General features: G+C 46.8%; 1 protein-coding gene and 1 long non-coding RNA gene across 2 annotated transcripts in view; both read right to left on the bottom strand.

The window, feature by feature from the left end:
* Positions 1-8,088, bottom strand: part of XYLT1 (xylosyltransferase 1) — a gene marked incomplete at its 5' end in the record, with an annotated part of 256,894 nt that extends 248,806 nt beyond the window's left edge. The window contains one exon of the mRNA XM_032242703.1: positions 8,035-8,088. Coding sequence (XP_032098594.1) covers positions 8,035-8,088 — 54 coding nt within the window. The remainder of the gene's footprint in view (positions 1-8,034) is intronic.
* Positions 8,089-8,822: 734 nt separating this feature from the next.
* Positions 8,823-11,584, bottom strand: LOC116526483. Its single transcript, XR_004258177.1, has 2 exons — positions 11,274-11,584; positions 8,823-10,510 (listed from the first exon to the last, which is right to left on the bottom strand). It is a non-coding gene; the product is annotated as an uncharacterized LOC116526483 (long non-coding RNA).
* Positions 11,585-21,871: the final 10,287 nt, after the last annotated feature.

Below are 21,871 nucleotides of genomic sequence, written 5' to 3'. Positions count from 1 at the left end.
GAGTCATACAGACCAGAACGTATCCCGTGGTCAGGGGACAGCAGATCTTCCCAGAGAATGACTCCGCGGTCCAGGTCCAGACTCCCTGTCCGCTGAGCCACGTCTTTCCCCAGGCAGTGGTCTGACTGTTCACCTCCCTGCCTCACCAGGGCTAATTAGCGACGTAGCAAATAAGAGCCAGAGGAAAAGATTTTGGTAAAGCCATCTGGTCCCTCCCCAAACTAGCCTTCTCTGCCCCAGAGAGGTTCTTTTCCCACAAGAAGGCTGATGGGGAAGGAGGGGGAAGACAGATGGGCTGAAAAGCAATTTAGTCTCACCATCCTCTCAACAGATGCTGGGCACCGTAAGAATTAATGGGCTGGAGACTCAGGTAAGAGCCATTCAGAAGCTCCCTGATTACTCCAAAAACCACTCTACGTGGAGGAAAAGGTTAATCGAAGCCCAGAGCTGGAAGAGCAGAGACAGCAATTGCTTTAATCTCGGGAGTGGGGAAGAGCTTCACAAGAAAAAAAGTTTGCACAAACCAGCCTGTGGTCTATCGCTGGAAGAACAATCAGGCCTAAATATGAAGATATTTGAAAGGTCTTCCCCCATCAGTCCAGCAACCTTGGCAAACCCCTTTCCTACCCTCAGCCAAGTAGGTGGATTAAGAAAAAAAAATTTTTTTTAAACTCTGCACATTCGCTGCACTATTAAGCCGTAAGTCTCCCAGGAAACCATTTCTTCTCTTCCGATGAGGTTTCTTCTCTTATAATGATCTAACAGGATCTGGTTTTTACATACAGGACACACATGTTCCTGTGTTTCGTGGGTCACTGTGTACCCAGAGTCAGTCACTGTCAGTGCAGGCCTGGACACATTAGAAAATGAATGTACCAGCCGGGTGCGGTGGCTCACACCTGTAACCCCAGCACTCTGGGAGGCCGAGATGGGCAGATCACAAGGTCAGGAGTTTGAGACCAGCCTGACCAACATGGTGAAACCCCATCTCTACTAAAAATACAAAAATCAGCTGGGTGTGGTGGCACGTGCCTGTAATCCCAGCGACTACTCAGGAGACTGAGGCAGGAGAACTGCTTTAACCAGGGAGGCAGAGGTTGTGGTGAGCCGAGACTGCGCCATTATACTCCAGCCTGGGTGACAGAGCAAGACTCCATCTCAAAAAAATAATAATAATAAAAAAAAGATGATGAATGTGTCAGCACCTCAGCCTACAGCTGGCTCGAGTCGGACCTTAAACCGGACAGGGTGATGTTTGAACATAAAGAAAAGAACAAACAAGGAAATCACAATTGTAAGGCTGGAACTGTCTTTGCTAAATAAACTGTCCTCAGAACAAACGGGGTTAACTCCAGGGTTTCCCCGACCTTACTACTATTGACATTTGAGGCTTTTTTAGAGGGAGGGGGTGCTTTCCTATGCATTATAGGATGTTTAGCAGCATCCCTGATCTCTACCCACAAGATGCCAGTAGTATCCTTCACCCCAAAATTATGACAGTCAAAAATGTTGGGCCAGGCACAGTGGCTCACACCTGTAATCGCAGCACTTTGGGAAGCTGAGGCAGGTGGATCACCTAAGGTCAGGCGATCAAGACTATGCTAGTCAACATGATAAAACCCCATCTCTACTAAAAACACAAAAATTAGCTGGGCGTGGTGGCATGTGCCTGTAATCCCAGCTACTTGGGAGGCTGAGGCAGGAGAATTGCTTGAGCCCAAGAGTCGGAGGTTGCAGTGAGCCGAGATTGTGCCATTGCACTCCAGCCTGGCGACAGAGCGAGACTCCATCTCAAAGAGAAAAAAAAAAAGGAAAACAAGTCTCAAGTCATTGCCAAATGTCTCCTTGGCAGTCAAAATTGACCTAGTTGAGAACTACTGGTTTATACTGAAGTTCAGCTGAACATTAGTCAGCTAATTATCTATTAGCCAAATTTCAGACATCAGCCCCCAGGTCAGCATAATGTCGTTAAGATCTAAAGTTCTTTCAGCCCGCGGAACGCTCACATTAGATATTAGTTTGACAGGACGGCCCTGAATGTAAGCCCCTCTCCTTCTCTCCTGCCTTCTTGGTCCTTTTCCTTCTCCCCTGCCTGATAAAGCAATTCTTTATTCATCTTGACATTATAACGACACAAAAGCATTGAAAGAGCGAACGCCTTAACTGAATCTGAGGAAATAGGGCATTATTTTTATAGGAACTCAGACATACTATGCCAAAAATTCACAACTCTGTCATTGCGGTCTTCTTGCAAGGTTAACTCTTAACTGTACACTTTTTAGCACATCTCACCACCTGGGCTCAAACTGGAACCTCACCTCTCCAGCTCAGATCCCCCTACCTGAAAGATTTTATAACCACCTCCAGCCCAGTCACTCTCTTACAATCATGCTTGTCTTATTTCCATCCACTTATTACTATCTCAAGTTGCCAATGCACTTACTATCTATTTGTACCTTTATCATCTGACTCTCTTAGAATGGATGCTTTCTGGGCAAGGAAGCTTCTGTTTTCCTCTCTGCTGTATCCTTGGTATTTAGCACAAGGCCTGGCCTCCACATGGCCCAATAGCAATTTATGGAATAAGGAAACAGATGAATGCCTTTACATAGATATAATTTTTAAAGTATTAACTTCCATTCACAGCCACTACTCATTTTCTACAGGAGTTTTGTTCACAATCCTCACGGCCCAGCATCATCTTTAAATAATGTGAATGTCATTCCCTTCTCTCTACCCCCAGTTAGCTGATGAAAGAAATGCAAGTATCTGGTTGGTTTTAAAAATCAAGAAGCGGGGAGTTTTCCTCCTGATGCCCTTGATCTTCAGATCCTGAGAGGGATCTCAGGATAAACGAAGACCTGCTCCCCTCTAACTCCAGCTGACTTCACAAATACCCAGACTGACCAATCTTCACTCTGCAAAAGAGGTCCTTTATTACAACTCCCAAGGTATCTCAGGGTTTGAGTGGAGGCCATTAGCTCATTGACAGAGAGCCTGCTGAGGGTTGGGGCATGGGGGCAGGAGGATGCACAGAAGCTAATATTAAATGACAAGAGACTTTGCCAATGGGAGCGGATTCAGAAATGATCAACTGTCTTGGGGATGGATGAGAACGAGAGAATCAAGTATTAAGTATTCAAATTTATCAAAACACTGTTGATGCACAGGGACATGTTTCACTTTTGCTCTTTTAAAATAAATTTTCGTTCGGGTCCATTGCTTAAGCCATTTTTACCCCAAGCCCTCTGCCAATCTGTCAAAAGATAACTCACTGTGCAAAGCATCTTTCTATGTATCTACCCATCATGCATCTCTCTACCCATATATCTAAGTATATCTGTCGATAGTTGTGCTAAGCACCGTATCTGTCTGTCTGTCTATAGATGTTGGATTGCATATACCAAGCCCATTTCTCCAGCACTGCCTGAGCATTAGCAAATCTTTCTACTAGTCAAGGCAACTTTATATTCTTGCAAAATAGGAAGGCAGTTGAGAAGACTCTGATGTCATGAAACTCTGAATCTAGTGCCCATCCACGCTGACTGCTTTCTGTGTGACCTTGGGCAAGTTACTTAGCCTCTCTGACCCTTAAGTACTTCATCCGAAAATCGGGTATCATGCAAACAGCTGTGTAACTATGGCATTTGCGGATAAAATGGGAGAAGTCAGTTCTTGGCAAATGGTAAATGTTAGCAAGAACAGGGATAAGGATAATGCCAATGCACCACTCACTGAACTTTTTTTTTCTTTGTTTTTTTTTTTTTTTAATTGTACTTTAAGTTCTGGGGTACATGTGCAGACCTTGGAGGATTGCTGCAGAGGTACACACATGCCATGGTGGTTTCTTTCTTTTATTTCTACGTCACCTGGGTGATCACCATGTGGGGACCAGAGAAGCATTCACCACTGGAAGTCAGGGCTTCCTTGGTGCCTCCCCAGGGGCAGCCCGCTGAGGGGGAAGCCGACACCAGGGATTTAAACCTTCCTCGGCTTCCTCATTCTATTAATCTGACCGTTAAGCAGAGAGTCCTGCTGATGCCAACAGATGCAAAGCTCTTCTGTGCTAATGGCAAAGGGCATTAGAGGAGTCCTCAGCAGCCAATCAATCCATCTCCCCCAACTCAGAACAGCTGCACAGGGACAGATGAACCAAGCGATGGCCGAGAACCACTGCAATTCATACATGGGAGAGAGAGATGGGTGAAGGAAAGGGCCCCTGCATGTTCTAATAATGCAGGCCAGGTCTTGGGTAGGCAAAGCAGCTGATGCACTGTGCAAGATACAGCTCTCAGTGAAATCTAACAGACAGGCTCACCTGTGGCAGCTGGGCTCAAGGATGGAGCAGGCAATACCATCGTTAAGCCAAGTGCACTGGGGGAAGAAAGTGGGAAGTGACCCAGGGCTCAGGGCACATCTGTCACCTAACCTCTGCAGAGTTCATTCTTCCAAGCTCGGCCACATCTGCCATCTTGCTCATGGCATATGGGTAACATTTGAGGCACTACTTCCTGCCAAAAAGGGACCTGACCCCCTTGTCTGACCTGCCTGCAGGCAGCTGAACAGGATCCCATCATTCACCCCACAATGGGCTGAGGCCCAGCACAAAGTCAGATCTGGCCACAGGCTTGTGCCAACAGTCACAAAAAAAAATCTGCACTTTGGTTGGGTTCCAACATTTCTTTAACATGGGAAATCAGAACTCAGAGAAAGACAACAATATTCCCAGGCTCCCCAAAGACAGGGAACCAAATCAGGCCGATGGAGCCCTGTCTGCAGACAAATTGAAGCCTTTTCCCAGTGGCATGGCACAAAGGCTGAGGGTCTACCCCGTGCCACTGCTGGCTGCAGATGGAGGCTCAGGTCCTTTGGGCTAACAGACAGGACTTTAAGAATGGTCCCTGTGTAAGGGGCTGCTGGCAACCTCAGGTGCTGCCCAAAGCCACTGGCCCCTGACTGCTCTTTCCCATGTGGGTTTTGAAGGGCTGATGGGGTGGTGTCCAGAGTGAAGGGTACAGGAAGGTCAAACACAGAACCATCTGGGGATGCAGTTGTTCCACTCCCAGGAGATAACATGTGACTTCCAGAGTTCGGGATACAGATGTTTGCCCTATTAGACTTTCCTAAGTCTAATAGGCTTTCCTTTTGGGGAAGGATGACGAGGAAGAGAAGGACCATCATTTTAAAATCATACCCTGGAATTTCTCTCCTAATCCATGGGGTAGACTGGGAAGAGAAACATTTCCCAAAGGGCAGCACCCATCTCTGATAAGTGTGTATTTAGGTGACATCAGAGGGTGACTAAAGGAACATTATTTTCACAGTTTAGTATTTTAATATTGGGCAAAAAAAGAAATTTAACTAGCACTTCAGACTTGTGATTCCACCAATATTATTGCTTGAGACAGCATTTCTCAATCTCAACAGCTTTCGTATTTAAGGCTGGATAATTTTTTTTTTTTTTTAAGTCTCACTCTGTCACCCAGGCTGGAGTGTAGTGGCTCAATCTCGGCTCACTGCAGCCTCTACCTCCTGGATTCAAGCAGTTCTCCTGCCTCAGCCTCCCAAGTAGCTGGGACAATAGGCACACACCACCATGCCTATCTACTTTTGGAGGTGGTTTGTTTGTGTTTTTTTTTTTTTTTTTTTTTTTTAGTAGCGATGGGGTTTCACCATATTGGCTAGGCTGGTCTCAAACTCCTAGCAACAAGTGATCCACCCACCTGGGCCTCCCAAAGTGCTGGGATTACAGGCGTGAGCCACCGTGCCAGGCCCAGGACCAGATAATTCTTTCCAGGAGCTGGCCTCTGTGTTATAGTATATTTAACTGCAAATCAGGTCTCTACCTACCGGATGCCAGTCAGAAACCCCCAACCAGATGATACCACCAACAAATGTCTTCAAATGTTTACAAATAACCACTGGGAATCAAAACCACCTTCTGGTTGAGAACCACTGGATTCACATAAGTCTATTTCTGAAAGCAAAGTGGGTTAAGAAAAAACTTATTTATTTTTTTTGAGACGAACTATCACTGTCACCCAGGCTGGAATACAGTAGCACGATCTCGGCTCACTGCAACCTCTGCCTCTTGGGTTCAAGTGATTCTCCTGAGTAGCTGGGATGACAGGCGCCTGCCACCACACTCAGCTAAGTTTTTATTTTTAGTAGAGACAAGGTTTTACCATGTTGGCCGGGCTGGTCTTGAATTCCTGGACTCAAGTGATCCACTCGCCTCGGCCTCCCAAAGTGCTGGGATTACAGGCATGAGCCACAGCACCGGGCTGGAAAAACCTATTTTTTAGGTGACTTTATAGGACAGATGAAATTCAAATAAGGCAAGCATGGTCAAGGTGGTAAGTACAGACAAAACCAAACCAGCGGGCGGCTAAACAGGCAGAGGAAACTGAATCCTTTTCCTCCTCAAAGCTGCACCTTCTATTCTTCCCTGCCAGCCCTGCTGCTTGGTCAGCCCTATGGCCCATTTGGCTGCACGTGTGCCCAGAGGACAGAAAAATAAAAGGAAACTCTGATCCGCTGGCCTTCCCCAGAAAGGAGGAAGCAAGGTGGGTCTCCTCATTCCTCTTAGGAGACCCAAGCAGAGATGCCAAGGAGAGGGCAAGGACCCAAGGCGGCGGGGGCAAAGGACAGGGGAGCAGGTGTTCTCTTCCAGTGCACTCCAGAAACCCTTGAAACTTACAATCCATCATTCAGCCTTGAAAGGTTCAAACAAGTCTGACTATATCTGACACTTGTAAACTCTTCACTGCGGGGCTCAGAATGAGGCCCAACCAGTCTTCTCTCTTTACTGTCAGACACATCCAAAGAGCTAAAGAAATGATCAATCCAAAGATAAGAAATATCCATTTCCAGCAGGAAAGGTCACAGTTCTACTGGTTTAAAAAGCTACCACTCAGAAGCACTTAGCACGTACCCCAGGCGTTATAAACATCATGTCCTGTGATTCTCAACCACAACCCTGCAAGGTGGACACTATCATTGGGGTAACGTTTCAGATGGGAGGACAGTGGCTTAGACATTATGTGGCCCCACAAATGTTGCAGGGCTAGAAGAACAGAAGTGGAATTCCACCTGGCTCTGCTGAACTCCAAGGCCCATACTCATAGCTGCTGCACTGTCCTATCTCCCAGGAAGGCAGAAAGCAGAGAGTCAGGACCGTGCTGTCCCTTATAAGACCCACTGACCGTCATCCTCCCCACATGGAAACACCACCACAATCACGATTCCTCAGGATGACCTAACATGCAAGTAGATAAAGGATGTGACTTCCTTCTATCTGCTGTCCTCACTGCCAAGGAGAAAAAGTCCTCCAAATTTAGGCATCAAAGAGCAACACTGGGCCAGGTCCCGGTGGCTCACGCTTGTAATCCCAGCACTTGGGGAGGCTGAGGTGGGCGGATCACCTGAGGTCAGGAATTCGAGACCAGCCTGACCAACATGGAGAAACCACGTCTCTACCAAAAATACAAAATTAGCGAGCATAGTGGCCCATGCCTGTAATCCCAGCTACTCGGGAGGCTGAAGCGGGAGAATCGATCGCTTCAACCCAGGAGGTGGAGGTTGCGGTGAGCTGAGATCACGCCATTGCGCTCCAGCCTGAGCAACAAGAGTGAAACTCTGTCTCAAAAATAAAAAAAGAATAGCATCTTCCCACTTCATGGCTCCCCTCTGTCTCCTCTCTTCTTTGCATGAACCTCCTCATGATCGTTGGGCAGGAGCAAAGGACAGGGAAAACTCAAAAGAAACAAAACAAGTGATTATGGCTCTTGCCACGGGAGGGAGGGGCACCAGACACGTGGGTGCAAATATGTGCGCACGTGCACACCCACACTATTGCACACACGTGTACACAATCTGCCAGTGTGTAGACACACAGGTATAGGCACACACACATCCAAATGTGACAACGGGCAGCTACGGGCCTGTCCAGCCGTTCAAAGCCAGGGGACAAGTCCCCTTGAGAGCTGGAATATCAACGCTGAGGTAAGTGGCAAAGACCAGAAAGGTACTCACCTGAGTCTCCAGGCTGATGAGCGGACTCGGGTGTGGATCCTGTGGGACGAAAGGAGAAAATGCAAGTGAGGAGTGGTAAAAAGTTTACTTACCACCCCAGTGTCACTTTGTCTTTTTTTTTTTTTTTTTTTTTTAAAGAGACAGGGTCTTGCTCTGTTGCCCACGCTGGAGTGCAGTGGTGTGATCACAGCTCACCGCGAACTTGACCTCCAGGACTCAAGTGGTCCTCCCACCTCAGCCTCCCACGTAGCTAAGACAACAGGAATGCACTACCATGCCAGTCTAGTTTTTATTACTTTTGTAGAGATGGGGGTCTCGCTACGTTGCCCAGGCTGTTCTCCAACACTTTGGCCTCAATGATCCTCCCACCTCAGCCTCCCAAAGTGCTGGGATTATAAGCATGAGCCACCATGCCAAGCTCCCAGCATCATTTTCAAGCAAAGCTTTGTTTCCTCAGTGCTCAGGCCACCCCACAGGGAGGGCAGCCCAACTCTCTCTCCTCCATTCTACAGAGACATCAGGACAGCGTGGCCCAGTCTTCCCGCCCCAACACTTCATGTCCAAATGATGAAGGAGGCTCAAGTTTTCTGTGAAGGAAACACCCACGTAGAGATCATACAGAAAACAAAGTGTAAAGAAAAAAGAAACAACACACCCTTGCCAAATATCTCAAAGTGCATCCAAACCCTCTATAGGAAGGAGACTTTGGCTCTGTAAGAGAAGTAGGAACAAACCTGAAAGAATACCGAGTTCTAGCCAGGGCCACGGCCACCTATTTGCTTCTGATCTTGGAAAGGATGAGGGAGGGAATGAGAGGGAACAGCTTACTTTCTGGTTTGAGTAGCATATTCCAGTGAGCTGGGGAAGGTCGTTTTTAGGATAGAGAAGGCCAGAGAAATGTCCTATTCATTCACTCTCTACAAAAAGCCGATTGACTGGGAATGCTTGGTGGTACTGTCTCAGGTCATTAAGCATGAACTCTGGGTTGGAGGAGAGACAGGGTGGGTACAGGAGGAGGGAAAGACTGATGGGAGGAGGTGGCAGTGTCCAGTGAGTGGTTTCCAAAGAAAATAGCAAGCCCAGCCCATGAAGGCTATTTCTGTCTACAGTATGTCTGCTCTGAACTTAATTGGATTTATAATTCTGGGAATCACAACCTGAAGATGCCTCCTACGGAAAATGGGCATGATTTTAGGGCCCTGAAGAACAGACCCAGTTTGAAGCTTTGCTTTCTCTTCCCATTTCCACCACAGGCTTTTAGAAAGTCATGCAAATTACCACCAGCCCACTGACCCATACTGTGAACAAGAAGGCAATGCAGGGAAGCTGGAACATTCTAAACCCCTCCTCGAGGTGAGCTGCCATTCACTGTCCTGATGACTGTTCCATCATATCTTTATAACGATGCCCGATTCTGAGGAGCGTAAGAGGCACAATCTGAGAAACGTGGTGAGCTCTGCTCAGCTCTGTCCTCGAGGAAGAGGAATTCATCATTCCCCCACTCCAACTCCCGGCAATTCTCCATCGGTGTAACTGAAAGGAAACTGCCAGGAGAACATCCCACTCCAATTCTCACATTGCCCCAGGCACTGAGTCTTCCTCACACTCCAGAAAACACTGAGGGGAACCTCTTCTCCCCCTCCCCCCACATTGCAGCCTTGACCTATAAAGGAATCTGGAGAAGTCATGAAGAAGCTGTTTTAAGCCTGGCTCTTCAAATCCTTACTGTTTCCTTCCCAGGGGTAAAGAAGTGGCAGCTAGGACTGGTAAAGACATAACACTCATAGAGCAACTTTTTTTTTGATCAGGCATTCTAAACCCCTACTGTGTCACGCCCATGCAGAAAGCGTCTACTCTTTACTTCCTGTTTCCCTGTGTCAAGCAAGCAAACGGGGCAGGACCCATTTTTGTCTTTGGGAAGCAAGACCATCCTCCTGGTCTGTGGGTGGCAGTGTGAGTCAGACTTGGTACATGCTACTTAGAGGGTGAGAGCATACATGCAACATCTGCTATTCAGGTCAGAGTAATCTGTGTCTACTGTGCACTCAGATCTTACCACCTCGATTCTGATTATAAGACAAGAAGCTGCATCTCAGCCTCAAAATTAGCCTCAATCTCCAAGCCAAGTCCTAGCAAAGCACCGCACTGGGGTGTTGAGTGCATGCCCAGATTAATTAAACTGTACTTCGCAGCCCATTTGGCTACTGTCTGAGACTTATGCTTCATTGCTTAGAATCTCCACAAGGTCGAAGAGGAGAGAATGCCATCCTGAACCCCTAAAACAGCTCCAATGGACAAGACTTTCCTTGGGAAGTCACAGGAAATCTCTGTTAACTGTGCTGACAAAATCAAGAGCCTGATCCCTAGATGCAGTGAAGCATCAACTCTCTCTTTGATGTTGCAAGATCAGAGACCTAATCAGTGCATGGTCAGGGATCCAAGATTAAGAAGATTCTGGAAAGCAAAAGCACAAATTCTATTTAGCATCTTCATTAACTAGCCGGGAAGAAGATAAAGTCCTCACAAGTGGCCACATCATCAATACTTAGGACTCGCTTGCCAAGATTCTTTTGCTGTCCTCCCTCTGTGCACAGTGGAAATGGAAGACTCTCCCTGAAGAGCCTTCCAGTCCAGAGGATTCAAAGTATGACTATATATCTGTGATCACTTTCAGCAACATCCTCCTTAATTGGAAAGGCTAACGAAGTGGAACCAGGTCAATGATGCTGTCTGCCTAATCCATCCTATCTGTCTAAATTGGGACTCTTTGGTTTACAGTAGAGTAAATTCCTGTCCATCAGAGGAAAGCCTCCTGGAGACCAAAGGGGAATTTGCAACGTGTGTGCATGCTACAGTAGAGTGCTTTCAGAATCTTAATGCAGGTACCAGTAACCATGGAACTGCCTTCAACGAGGGAAGCCCTTTCATATCATCTACTGCAATAGCTAAGTTGGGGGAGTCAAATGGGGGACTAGGTGCACTGAATTGGTGGCCCTCATTCGTCACAGCTCCTAGAGCCACACCCTCTGGCCATGTGACACTGCAGTTCTTGGCTGTGTGCTTCTCCATCCCCTCAGGTTGGCTGTGCCCATTTGACTGTTTTACCCAATGGGAGGTTGGCAGCTGTGGCATAAGCAGGGGCTTGAAATATGCTTCAGTGATGAAGTGTGGCCTATTGTGTTTTTACCATTACCACAAGAGATCATGTCCTGTCCCCAGTACCCTGCTGGTCCAAGGACAACAGGGTACTGGAACAGACCTGTACAAAATCTGTAGCCTGGAGGCAAGCCCGGCCCAGATCAACCGACCCCCTGCCAACACACGGAAAACGTATGCTTGTTTCACAGCATTGAGTTTTGAAGTCATTTGTTACACAGCATTACTGTGGCAATAACTGATATACTTTCTAAACACTGACCTTGATAGATCAGAAAGTGTTATCACAAACACTCACAGACTCAAAACCTAAAAAATACATGCTCTTTTCTTTTTTTTTTTTCTTTTTTGAGATGGATGCTCGCTCTTTCACCCAGGCTGCAATTCAGCCACAGAATCTCGGATCACTGCAACCTCCGCCTCCTGGGTTCAAGTGATTTTTCTGCCTCAGTCTCACAAGTAGCTGGGATTATAGGCACCCACCACCATTGCCTGGCTAATTTTTGTATTTTTAGTAGAGACGGGTTTCACCATACTGGCCAGGCTAGTCTCGAACTCCTGACCTCGTGATTCGCCTGCCTCGGCCTCCCAAAGGGCTGGGATTACAGGCATGAATCACTGTACCCAGCCTACATGCTCCTTCTCTAAGTCTACAAATGCATGCCAGGAACCTGAATTAACTACAGCTAATAGCGATCATTTATAGAGGGCCTACTAGGTGCCAAGCCCTGTGTGCTAGCTGTACCATTACATCAAGCAACGAAATCGGTGACCTTCATCCCCGTGTGCCCGATACACCAGTCCTTCTGAATATGTTACTTAGATACTATCATAACATTACAGGAAATGATTACTCAGAATCCTTTTGCCAGGAAATATAGACAGTTTTCATTCCTTTGGTTTATTCTTAACTTTGTCCTATGGGACTATTACTTGACTGAGGTACTGAACAGTTGAATACTAGCAATAAATGACATTTGTTAAGTTCTTACTATGTTCCAGGCACTGGGCTTAACTTCTATGCATACATCATTTCATTTACCCTGTAATAACCCTAAGAGGTAGATACTATCATTATCGCTGTCATTAGCATAGAGATGGAGAAGCTGATGACCAGAGAGATTGGTAACCCGTCCGACTCACACAGATGCTGCTGAAAGCCTGGATTTGATCCCAGCAGCTTACACTTGAGAACTCTGGGTTCCGCTATTTTACAAGAGCTCTGTTGGAAAATCCATTTTTACTTTAAATAAAGTCATCCTGCAGTTTTTGGATAATGTCTATCAGAATCAAGAATACTTACAGCAAATAAGCAGTACCACCTTAAAAAATACCAGAATCCATTTAAAAAAATTTTTTTTTATATTTTGAGACGGAGTCTCACTCTGTTACGCAGGTTGGAGTGCAGTGGCACTAACTTAGCTCACTGCAACCTCCACCTCCCAGGTTCAAGCCATCTTCCTGCCTCAGCCCCTGCTGGTAGCTGGGATTATAGGCATGTACCACCATGCCCAGCTAATTTTTGTATTTTTAGTAGAGATGGGGTTTCGTCACATTGGCCAGGCTGGTCTCCAACTTCTGACCTCAGGTGATCCACCTGCCTCAGCCTCCCAAAGTGCTCGTATTATAGGCATGAGCCACCGTGCCCAGCCACCATCTGTCTTTTTTAAAAAGGTAGTGGACATGGTTGATAGAAATTGGCAAACATATCATGACCAAAAACAAAACAGTCACTTTGCCACAGCAAGGAACCGTGTCGTTAGCTAAATCAATCCACACATGTTTACTAAGTTCCAAGTCAGTAGCTAGCTCTATGCCTGGCAGGTGCCACAAGGGGGACAGAAATGAGTTTAAAAGTGACTCTGTGTACACTGCTATTCCCAAAGCTAACTGTTTAAATAAGTGGCAGGAGCCTGATTACAGGTCTTAGAGAAATGAAACTTGTCTACACCTCAAAAGTCTTACTTGTAAGAACAGGAAGCCAGGCTCCAGGCCAAAGGCCTGATTTTAACAAGCAATTAAGCTCCAAAAAAGAAAGTAGAGGAGGAGGAATTTGTTCGTTATCAATCCACGCATGCACCAAACCTGTCTGGCGCTCCTGGCAGATTCTGAGCCCTGAGCTAAGCCTCAGCCACTGGAAAGGGTGTTCTCTTCCTTTGCTTTGAGGATGTTCCTAAGACAGCACTTGCTCCTGGGTGTCAGGCAGTGTCATTCGTATAGAGATAATGAGCCTGGGACTCATGCCTTCAGAGCCAGATTTCTCGGTGAGGCCCACCAAATCAACGACATAGACCATGGGTCTTTACATGCCACCTGCTTTCAGACGCTCCCAGGGAATGCTTCAGAAGGCTGGCTTGGTGCTTTCTCTCCCCGAGGGCCCTCTAATTAAGGCCAGAACTGAGAACCTTCCACCATCAAAAAGATGGAGTCTCACTGTTACTCATCATCCAATTACCAGACAACGTGGAAAATCTAAGAAACTCTTCATGGGATCGCAGACCACAGCAAACGAAAACTCACTCCTGCCGCTAGCGTGCTGGAGAACGCCGAGCTGAAGCCAAGTTTGAATGCCCAGCCAGAAACCTAAAGAGACGCTGTCACTTAGCTGCAGGCCTGGTGCAGGGCAAAGTGGGACTGTTCAGTGGGAACACAGTGCAGGTTTAGGGGTCGGCCCAGGGTTCAAACCATGCATCACCACTGTATTCGTTCGCTAGGGCTACTGTAACAGTATGCAGGCTAGTTGGCTTAAACAACAGAGATTTATCTTTTCACAGTTCTACAGGCTGAAAGTCCAAGATCAAAGTATCTGCAGGTCTGGCTTCTGAGGTCTGACTCTCCTCTTAGCTTGCAGAGATGGTGGCCTCCTCGCCATTTCCTCACAGTCTTTTCTCCATGCGTATGCATCCTTGGTATCTGTGTGTCCAAATTTCCTCGTTTTTTGGGGGCGGGTGAGGAGGGAAGATGGAGTCTCACTCTGTCACCCAGTCTGGTGGGCAGTGGCATAATCCCAGCTCACTGCAACCTCTGCCTCCTGGGTTCAAGTGATTCTCCTGCCTCAGCCTCCTGAGTAGCTGGGATTACAGGTGCTTGCCACCATGCCCAGCTAATTTTTTAAGGTATTTTTAGTGGAGATGGGTTTTCGTCATGTTGGCTGGCTGGTCTTGCATTCCTGACCTCAAGCGATCCAACTGCCTCAGCCTCCCAAAGTGCTGGGATTACAGTCATGCGCCACCACACCCAGCTAATTTTTGTATTTTTAGTAGAGATGGGATTTCACCATGTTGGCCAGGCTGGTCTTGAACTCCTGACCTCAGGTGATCTTCCCACCTCAGCCTCCCAAAGCCCTAGGACTACAGATGTGAGCCACCACACCCCGTCCAAATTTCTTTTTCTTATCAACAAACCAGTCAGATTAAATGAGGATTCCATTAATTTAATCACCTCAGTAAAGGCCTTATCTCCAAATAGTCACGTCTTGAGGTACTGGGGTGGGGGGTAGGGCTTCAACATATGAATTTAGGGTGGGGGTACAATTCAGTCTGTAACAACCACCTAGCACCACTTGTGACCTTGGGCGAAGACCTTAGCTTCTGTGATTTATTTTTCTTATTGACACTATGTAAACAGTTAGGATTATACTTGCCAATACAGCTACTGTAAGAAAGTAAAAAACAGAATTTATTTTCTGGGGCCTTTTTGTAAGGGACATAATTAACAATTACATAATCTTAGGAGGTATAAGGCTCAATTGTTTCAGGAAACCCTAACGGAAGGCCTCCTCCTCGTCTTGAACGTGGGAAACCACGACATCCTGAGTTGTAGTGAACATTAAATACCAATAGATACTGTGCATAGTGACAATCTCAGTTCTCACTCATAGGCGGGTGTTGAACAATGAGAACACAGGGACACAGGGAGGGGAGCATCACACACTGGGGTCTGCCGGGAGGGACTAGGGGAGGGACAGCAGCAGGTGGGGAGTGAGGAGGGATAACATGGGGAGAAATGCCAGATATAGGTGACGGGGAGGAAGGCAGCAAACCACATTGCCATGTATGTATCTATGCAACGATCTTACATGTTCTTCACATGTACCCTGAAACCTAAAACACAATAAAATATTTATTTTTTTAAAAATGATCTTCTGTTTGATTTCTTCCTCCAAGCTTACAAAGGCTGAGGCATATCCCTCTATACTCAACCCTACTAAACCACGAGTCTTCTGCACTGCAAGTTACTGTAGTGCAGCCCATGCCGTATGATGGCAGTGAAATGAGCAAATATAGCTAATTCGTTCTGAATGCTTACTTTGTGCCAAGCATATGAAATTCCTGCAACCCTGCCAAGGAAGGTATCATGATCCCCATTTTATAAATCAGATAACTGATGCTCTCAGAGAATCATCTGCTCAAAAACACAGGGCTAATCACGGATGGAACCAGGAGCAGGAAGCAAGTTTCTAAGTTGCCAGAAACTAGTCCTTTAACCGACATCCTGGTGTTTCTCCAAAGTATGAACTTACCGAATCAGAATCTCTGGGCAAGGGTCCAAGGAATCTACACTTTTATTAAACAGCCTTGGGGGATTCTTATGTACACTGAACCGGAATGCCTCTACATGATACCTAAACTACACCATGCGTAATTCAAGACTGAAAAAGCTTCCAAAGTGACCAAGAATACGACTCCTGCCTCTAATCCCCAACTAGCCACCAAGTGTTAGATGCATGCATGAAAAGTTTTAAGAGGGTAGCGTTCATGCTCTGCATCCCCAAGAAATTTCCAGTATGAGTGCAAGGTGTTCCTTTCTCCCCACTTTGGTGAAGGGATCTGTCTTGCCCTAGAAACCTGGCTACCACCCTCCTCTTTTCTAGCATTTCCTCCCCAGGGAAATGGGACTCTTTCTCAACTCCTTCTCAGGATCTCCTTGTAGCAATCAAGGTGTTGCATAATGGGGCTTTCTCTTCAGATGTCCCTGTGGGATTTCACAGCTGCTCCTAAGAGAAAGGCTGGGCACGTGCAGGGCAGGCCAGGCCAGGCGGCATTGGGTGATGAGGGAAGGATGCCAGGGACACAGAAGAGTCCTTGTTCTCTAAAAAAGGCCTCCTTTGGAATGTGAATGCCAGCCAGAATCACACAGCCCTCACCTTGTTAGAAAATGTGAACTCACCTTCAAATAGGGCTCAGGGGAGAAAACAGAAACCCCACAGAGAGAACAACGGGAATCTCAGTGTTTTACAGAAATGTTGGCAGATATCGTTAAGCCCTTTAAGCTGGGCATGTTGCTCTCTCTTTGGTATTCAAAAAGTTTAAAAAGTTGGTCTTTTTGCTCTCCTACATTCATTCCATATTTCTTAGCTCAGACCCCAGAAATGAGCAGTAGAGCCTTAAAATGAAGGCCGTTGGCGATGGTAATCACCCACAGCCTTGGAAGATAGAGAAACCACAGACTCATGGAAACATGGGAATCATTATTATTATTATTTGAGATGGAATCTCGCTCTGTCACCCAAGCTGGAGTGCAGTGGTTCGACCTCAGCTCACTGCACCCTCCGCCTCTGGAGTTAAAGCGATTCTCTGTCTCAGCCTCCCAAGTAGCTGGGATTACAGGCGCCCACCACCACACCCAGCTAATTTTTGTATTTTTAGTAGAGACGAGGTTTCACCATCTTGGCCACACTGGTCTTCAACTCCTGACCTTGTGATCCACCCGCCTTGGCCTCCCAAAGTGCTAGGATTACAGGTGTCAGCCACTGCGCCAGGCCGGGAATTATTTTAATGCTTCTCCAGCTTGGTATGTGTATCCTTGAGCACAAGTGGTTATCAAAAATCTAAACTCCTATATATAATACTTTGTTCTGTGTGCATGCACCTCAAGAGGTTTTGTAATTCTTTAAAACGTACAAAGAATTACCATCTTGGAATTACAAGGTTTTGAAGAAACCTATCTGGAAAGATTAGAGGCTTGAGCTACAGAGTGTTAAGAGAGGAATGCCCTACTGGTGGCCTGCGGACTTCAAGCTGGTCTGCTGTTTGTTTTTTTTTTGGCCTGCAGCCTTGATGAAATAGTTCAGATCATTGCCAATGTTTTAAAACCAGGATACTTCACAGGCAAATGCAGATTTCTCATTTCTCCTTTAAGAACAGAAGATTTAGCAAAACTAGATGTGTATTCTCGCAAGAAAACAGCTCCAGATCGAGCAGCTGCTTGGCTACTGCAAGCAGCAGAATTGATCACCCCCATATTAATGTAAATTGCCTAAGGCCACATAGCTAATCAATATTGACAATAATCAAAATACTAGCTAACACTGTTCCCACACTGAATGCAAGGTATTACTGTAAGGGGTGTATAAATACTGTCTCATTTAGATCTTACAACTGGCTGGATATGGTGGCTCACACCTGTAATCCTAGCACTCTGGGAGGCCAAGGTTGGCAGATCACCGGAGATCAGGAGTTCGAGACAAGCCTGACCAACATGGTGAAACTCTATCTCCACTAAAATACAAAATTAGCTGGGCGTGTTGGCGCATGCATGTAGTCCCAGCTACACGGGAGGCTGAGGCACAAGAATCGCTTGAACCCGGGAGGTGGAGGCTGCAGTAAGCCAAGATTGTGCCACTGCACTCCAGCCTGGGTGACAGAGCAAGACCCTGTCTCAAAATAAACAAACCTTACAACAACTCTAGGAGACAGGCATCAAAAGCCCCATTTTACAGATGGTGCAACAGAGGCTCAGAGGAGAAGTAACGTTTTGAAAGTCATTCATTAGGAGGTGGTGAAGCCAGGATTTCAAACAGGGCATCCTTTTGGACCACTAAGCTACACTGCCTTCCAGTGGCACAACCACATCTTGAATTGGAATCATTAAACCACAGTTCATGGTTCTATCAGCATCCCGGAATTGGATCTGATACTCCACATACTAGACGTTCCCATTTTCTTGCTGTGAGTCTTCCGGTTGACTACTTAGCTTGTTACAGTGGTCAATGGTGATAATCATCACCATCATCACCTCACAGTCACTGTAAGCATGACAAAGATGTTTTACCAGGGCCTGGCTCAGTCCTGACAGAGTGGATGGGGCACCAACGTTAGTTCCTCTTAGAAGGCAATTGCCGACACTCTACACCGTTTCGCTTTTCACAGCTCAGAGGCATTTCAGGCCTTAAACAAGACCTGCCACGTGCCAAGAAAGTAGCCTCTACACGACAAGGCCCAGACAAGAAGTGCTGGCTAAATTCCACCAAGGCTGCACATCTTTCTAGAGGTGGCCACCCAGGCTCTGAATGAACACACATCTTCCTGGAGCTGGGAACACAAGCCACAACTCTACCTCGGCCCGATCGTTAGCTTTTCCCACGCACAGGGTGAGTCCTCTGTTCAACAAGAAAATAGTTCAGATTTGAGCTCCAGAATCCAAAATTGTGAGTTCAAGAAAAGCACTTAGACATGTAGACCAGGTGAGCAGCTACTTCCCTATAAGGTACCTAAGACAGCTATTACTAAGCAGTCCACCTGGCCTCAGGTTCTCAATACGGCTGGAGGAGCAGATATCTATTTACTCATAAATTCCAGTTTCCCTAGATTTCCGCCCCTGACTTGAATCAAACCCATCCATGTCTAGAAAGGCATGGAAGATCCAGAAGGAGAGACGTATTTCTTAAAGGCCACATACAGTTTGGGTTAAAATTCAGTATAGAATCACAGTTTTTTGATACCAAATCCGGAGTTCATCCCATTTTGCCAAAATAAATTTCTACGCACATCCCTCCCTGCTTTTCTTCACTTCCTCCTCTTTCCTTCACAAGAGGCTCTGACCAGGACATCTTTTGTTCGAAGATACAGGAAAACAGTGATTCAGCAGCGCTTCGCGTCTGGAATGTCTCCAAGAGGTCACACACAGAACGGCCAACACAAACCACGGGGGAAGAGAACAATCCCAGGAGGTGAGGAGTGGAGGGCTTTGCAGTTCCAGGCTACAGCTCGGAATGTGCCTTCCTAGGCCAGCTGCCTTCCTGGTGCAGAAGAGAGATGCTCAGAACACCTGGCTGGCAGGTGGGCCTACAGGGGACAGATGATGGGCCGTCTACATTTAGAGTCAGGGTAAAGTCAGAAAGCTTCGGCAGAGGAGGGACTCTGCCTGCAACCTGTCCCCTCAACCTCCTCCAATATTTCTTAATAAAAGGATGGTGACAGTGAAGATGACGGCCTTGAGGACAGTGCCCAGTATACAGCCATCACTGCTTATATTCTTACGAGATACCACCATTAACAATTTATGGGCATTACTTCAGCAAACCCACATTCCATCCTCATGAAGTGGCTGTTCCCAGAAGGCCATAAAGTCTGGAAACAGATTTTATTGGTTTTCCGTTTTTTTTTTTTTTTTTTTTTTAAAAAGAGACAGGGTCTTACCCTGTTGCCCAGATTGGAATACAGTGGCACAATCATGGCTCACTGCAGCCTTGAACTCCTAGGCTCAAGCAATCCTTCCCCTTTCACTGTCCCAAGTAGCCAGGAATACAGGCGTGTGCCACCATGCCTGGCTAATATTTTATTTTTTTGTAGGGATGGGGTCTTCCTAGGTTGCCCAGGCTGGTCTTGAACTCCTGGTCTCAAGCGATTTCCTGCCTCGGCCTCCCAAAGTGCTACAGGCATGAGTCAATGCGCCCAGTTTGCATTTTCTCTTGATGGTATTACGTATTTCCTTGTTCTTAGATTATGAATACTCTGTACTACTGTTCTTAATTTATATAGGAGGAAACTGAGGCTCCAGAGTTTTAAGGTTTAATGGAAAGCCACAGAGCCAGGCCCATTTAACTTTAATTATCTTCAGAGAAGATTTTTTTTTTTTTTTTTTAAATAAAAGGTAACCAGAACACTTTGAAGTGGTATGGTTTGATCTTCATGGTGCACTGAAACACTTTTTAAATTTTTTTAGATGGCGTTTCACTCGTTACCCAGGCTGGAGTGCAATGGCCCAATCTCCACTCACTGCAACCTCTGCCTCCTGGGTTCAAGCGATTCTCCTGCCTCAGCTTCCTGAGTAGCTGGGATTAGTAGGCACCTGCCACTACTCCCGGCTAATTTTTGAACAGTACATTTTTTTTAAGTTAGGTGCTAGCATTTAAAAAATTAGGGTTGGTTCCAGGTCCAAAATGCCCATCGATGATAGACTGGACAGGGAAAATGTGGCACATATACACCATGGAATATTATGCAGCCATCAAAAACGATGAGTTTGGGTCCTTTGTAGGGACATGGATGAACCTGGAAACCATCATTCTCAGCAAACTGACAGAAGAGCAGAAGATCAAACACCGCATGTTCTCACTCATAGGCGGGTGTTGAACAATGAGAACACATGGACACAGGGAGGGGAGCACTACACACTGGGGCCAGTTGGGGGGAAATAGGGGAGGGACGGTGGGGGGTGGGGAGCTGGGGAGAGATAGCAAGGGGAGACGTGCCAGATGTAGGTGATGGGGAGGAAGGCAGCAAATCACACTGCCACGTGTGTTCCTATGCAAGAATTTTGTATGTTCTTCACATGTACCCCAAAACCTAAAATGCAATAAAATAAATGGGAAAAAAAAATTAGGGTGAGTTCACGATATTCTGATTTGTGGCTTTTTCTTGAAATGTGGGAAGATCTGACCCAATGAGGAGGCAAGTCCACCTCAGGTGAGCACACCCCCATCTGTCTGCCACAGCCCCACCCTGCCCACCTGGGCTGAGCCCCGAAAGCATCTAAGTGTATGACCTCCCTATTTGTTTACCACCACGCCTTATCCCTCCCCACAAAGGAAGGTACCATGTTAACCAATGAACATGACTCCAACCCTCACCGCCCCCAGCAGCCTCAAGAAAGAAAAGTTCAGGATCCCATAACGTGACAGCAGAAAGAGAAAAATTCAAATAATCCTTGTGTAAATGGAGCACTGAGGTTAATTCACACAGAAGCGTCTTCCTCGAGTTCAACAGTCTTGACTTTTCATGGCCGTGACCCAGGAGAGAGGTGCCTGAGCAGAAGGCAGAACAGGAAGAGGTTCTTAGAACCCACTGTTTTCTCTCTTCCTGCACAGCCGCCCCGTGCAGCTGCCTGCAAACAGCCTGGCTGTTTCTTTCCCCAACTCTCGGAAGGAAGCGCTCTCGTCACCCATGACAACAGAGTTGGCCCGAGGAGCTAAAAACGTGCACTGGGGCTCGGAGCCCAGCTCTCCTTCTGCTCAGGGCAGCCTCAGAGACGGGAAGATGGGAAGAAAGTATAGCCTGGGATAGAACATCCTGCAAGCCACTTACAAAGCCCCAGCTGGGGGGTGGGGGAAGGGAATGACAGGAGGGGGACCAGAGGAAGGGGGTCCAGGACACATCGACTTTGTACAATGAGCTCCTTTCTTCAGTGAATAGAGGACTCTCCTCAACTCTGTCTCAATGGCTTTGTTTCCGAAACGATCAATTCTACACCCAGAAAGCCAAATTTGCCAGACCTCGTGCCAAGGTCAGGCAAGAGCCTGAGATCCCCCAAGCAAGTTGATAATCAACACGCAGGAGACGACGGCGGATCGAAAGCTTACAATGATCTGCTTTGATTTCCACACTTTCCGCGGTGGGGCGGGGCTGGGGGACCCTCGCTCACATGCGTGCCACGCTTGGTGGAACTACAGGCTCTATTC

Source organism: Sapajus apella, unplaced genomic scaffold, assembly GCF_009761245.1.
Source record: "Sapajus apella isolate SASKATOON/1434 unplaced genomic scaffold, GSC_monkey_1.0 scaffold51, whole genome shotgun sequence".
Taxonomy (NCBI): Eukaryota; Metazoa; Chordata; class Mammalia; order Primates; family Cebidae; genus Sapajus; species Sapajus apella.
This window is presented reverse-complemented; position numbering and strand designations above follow the sequence as displayed.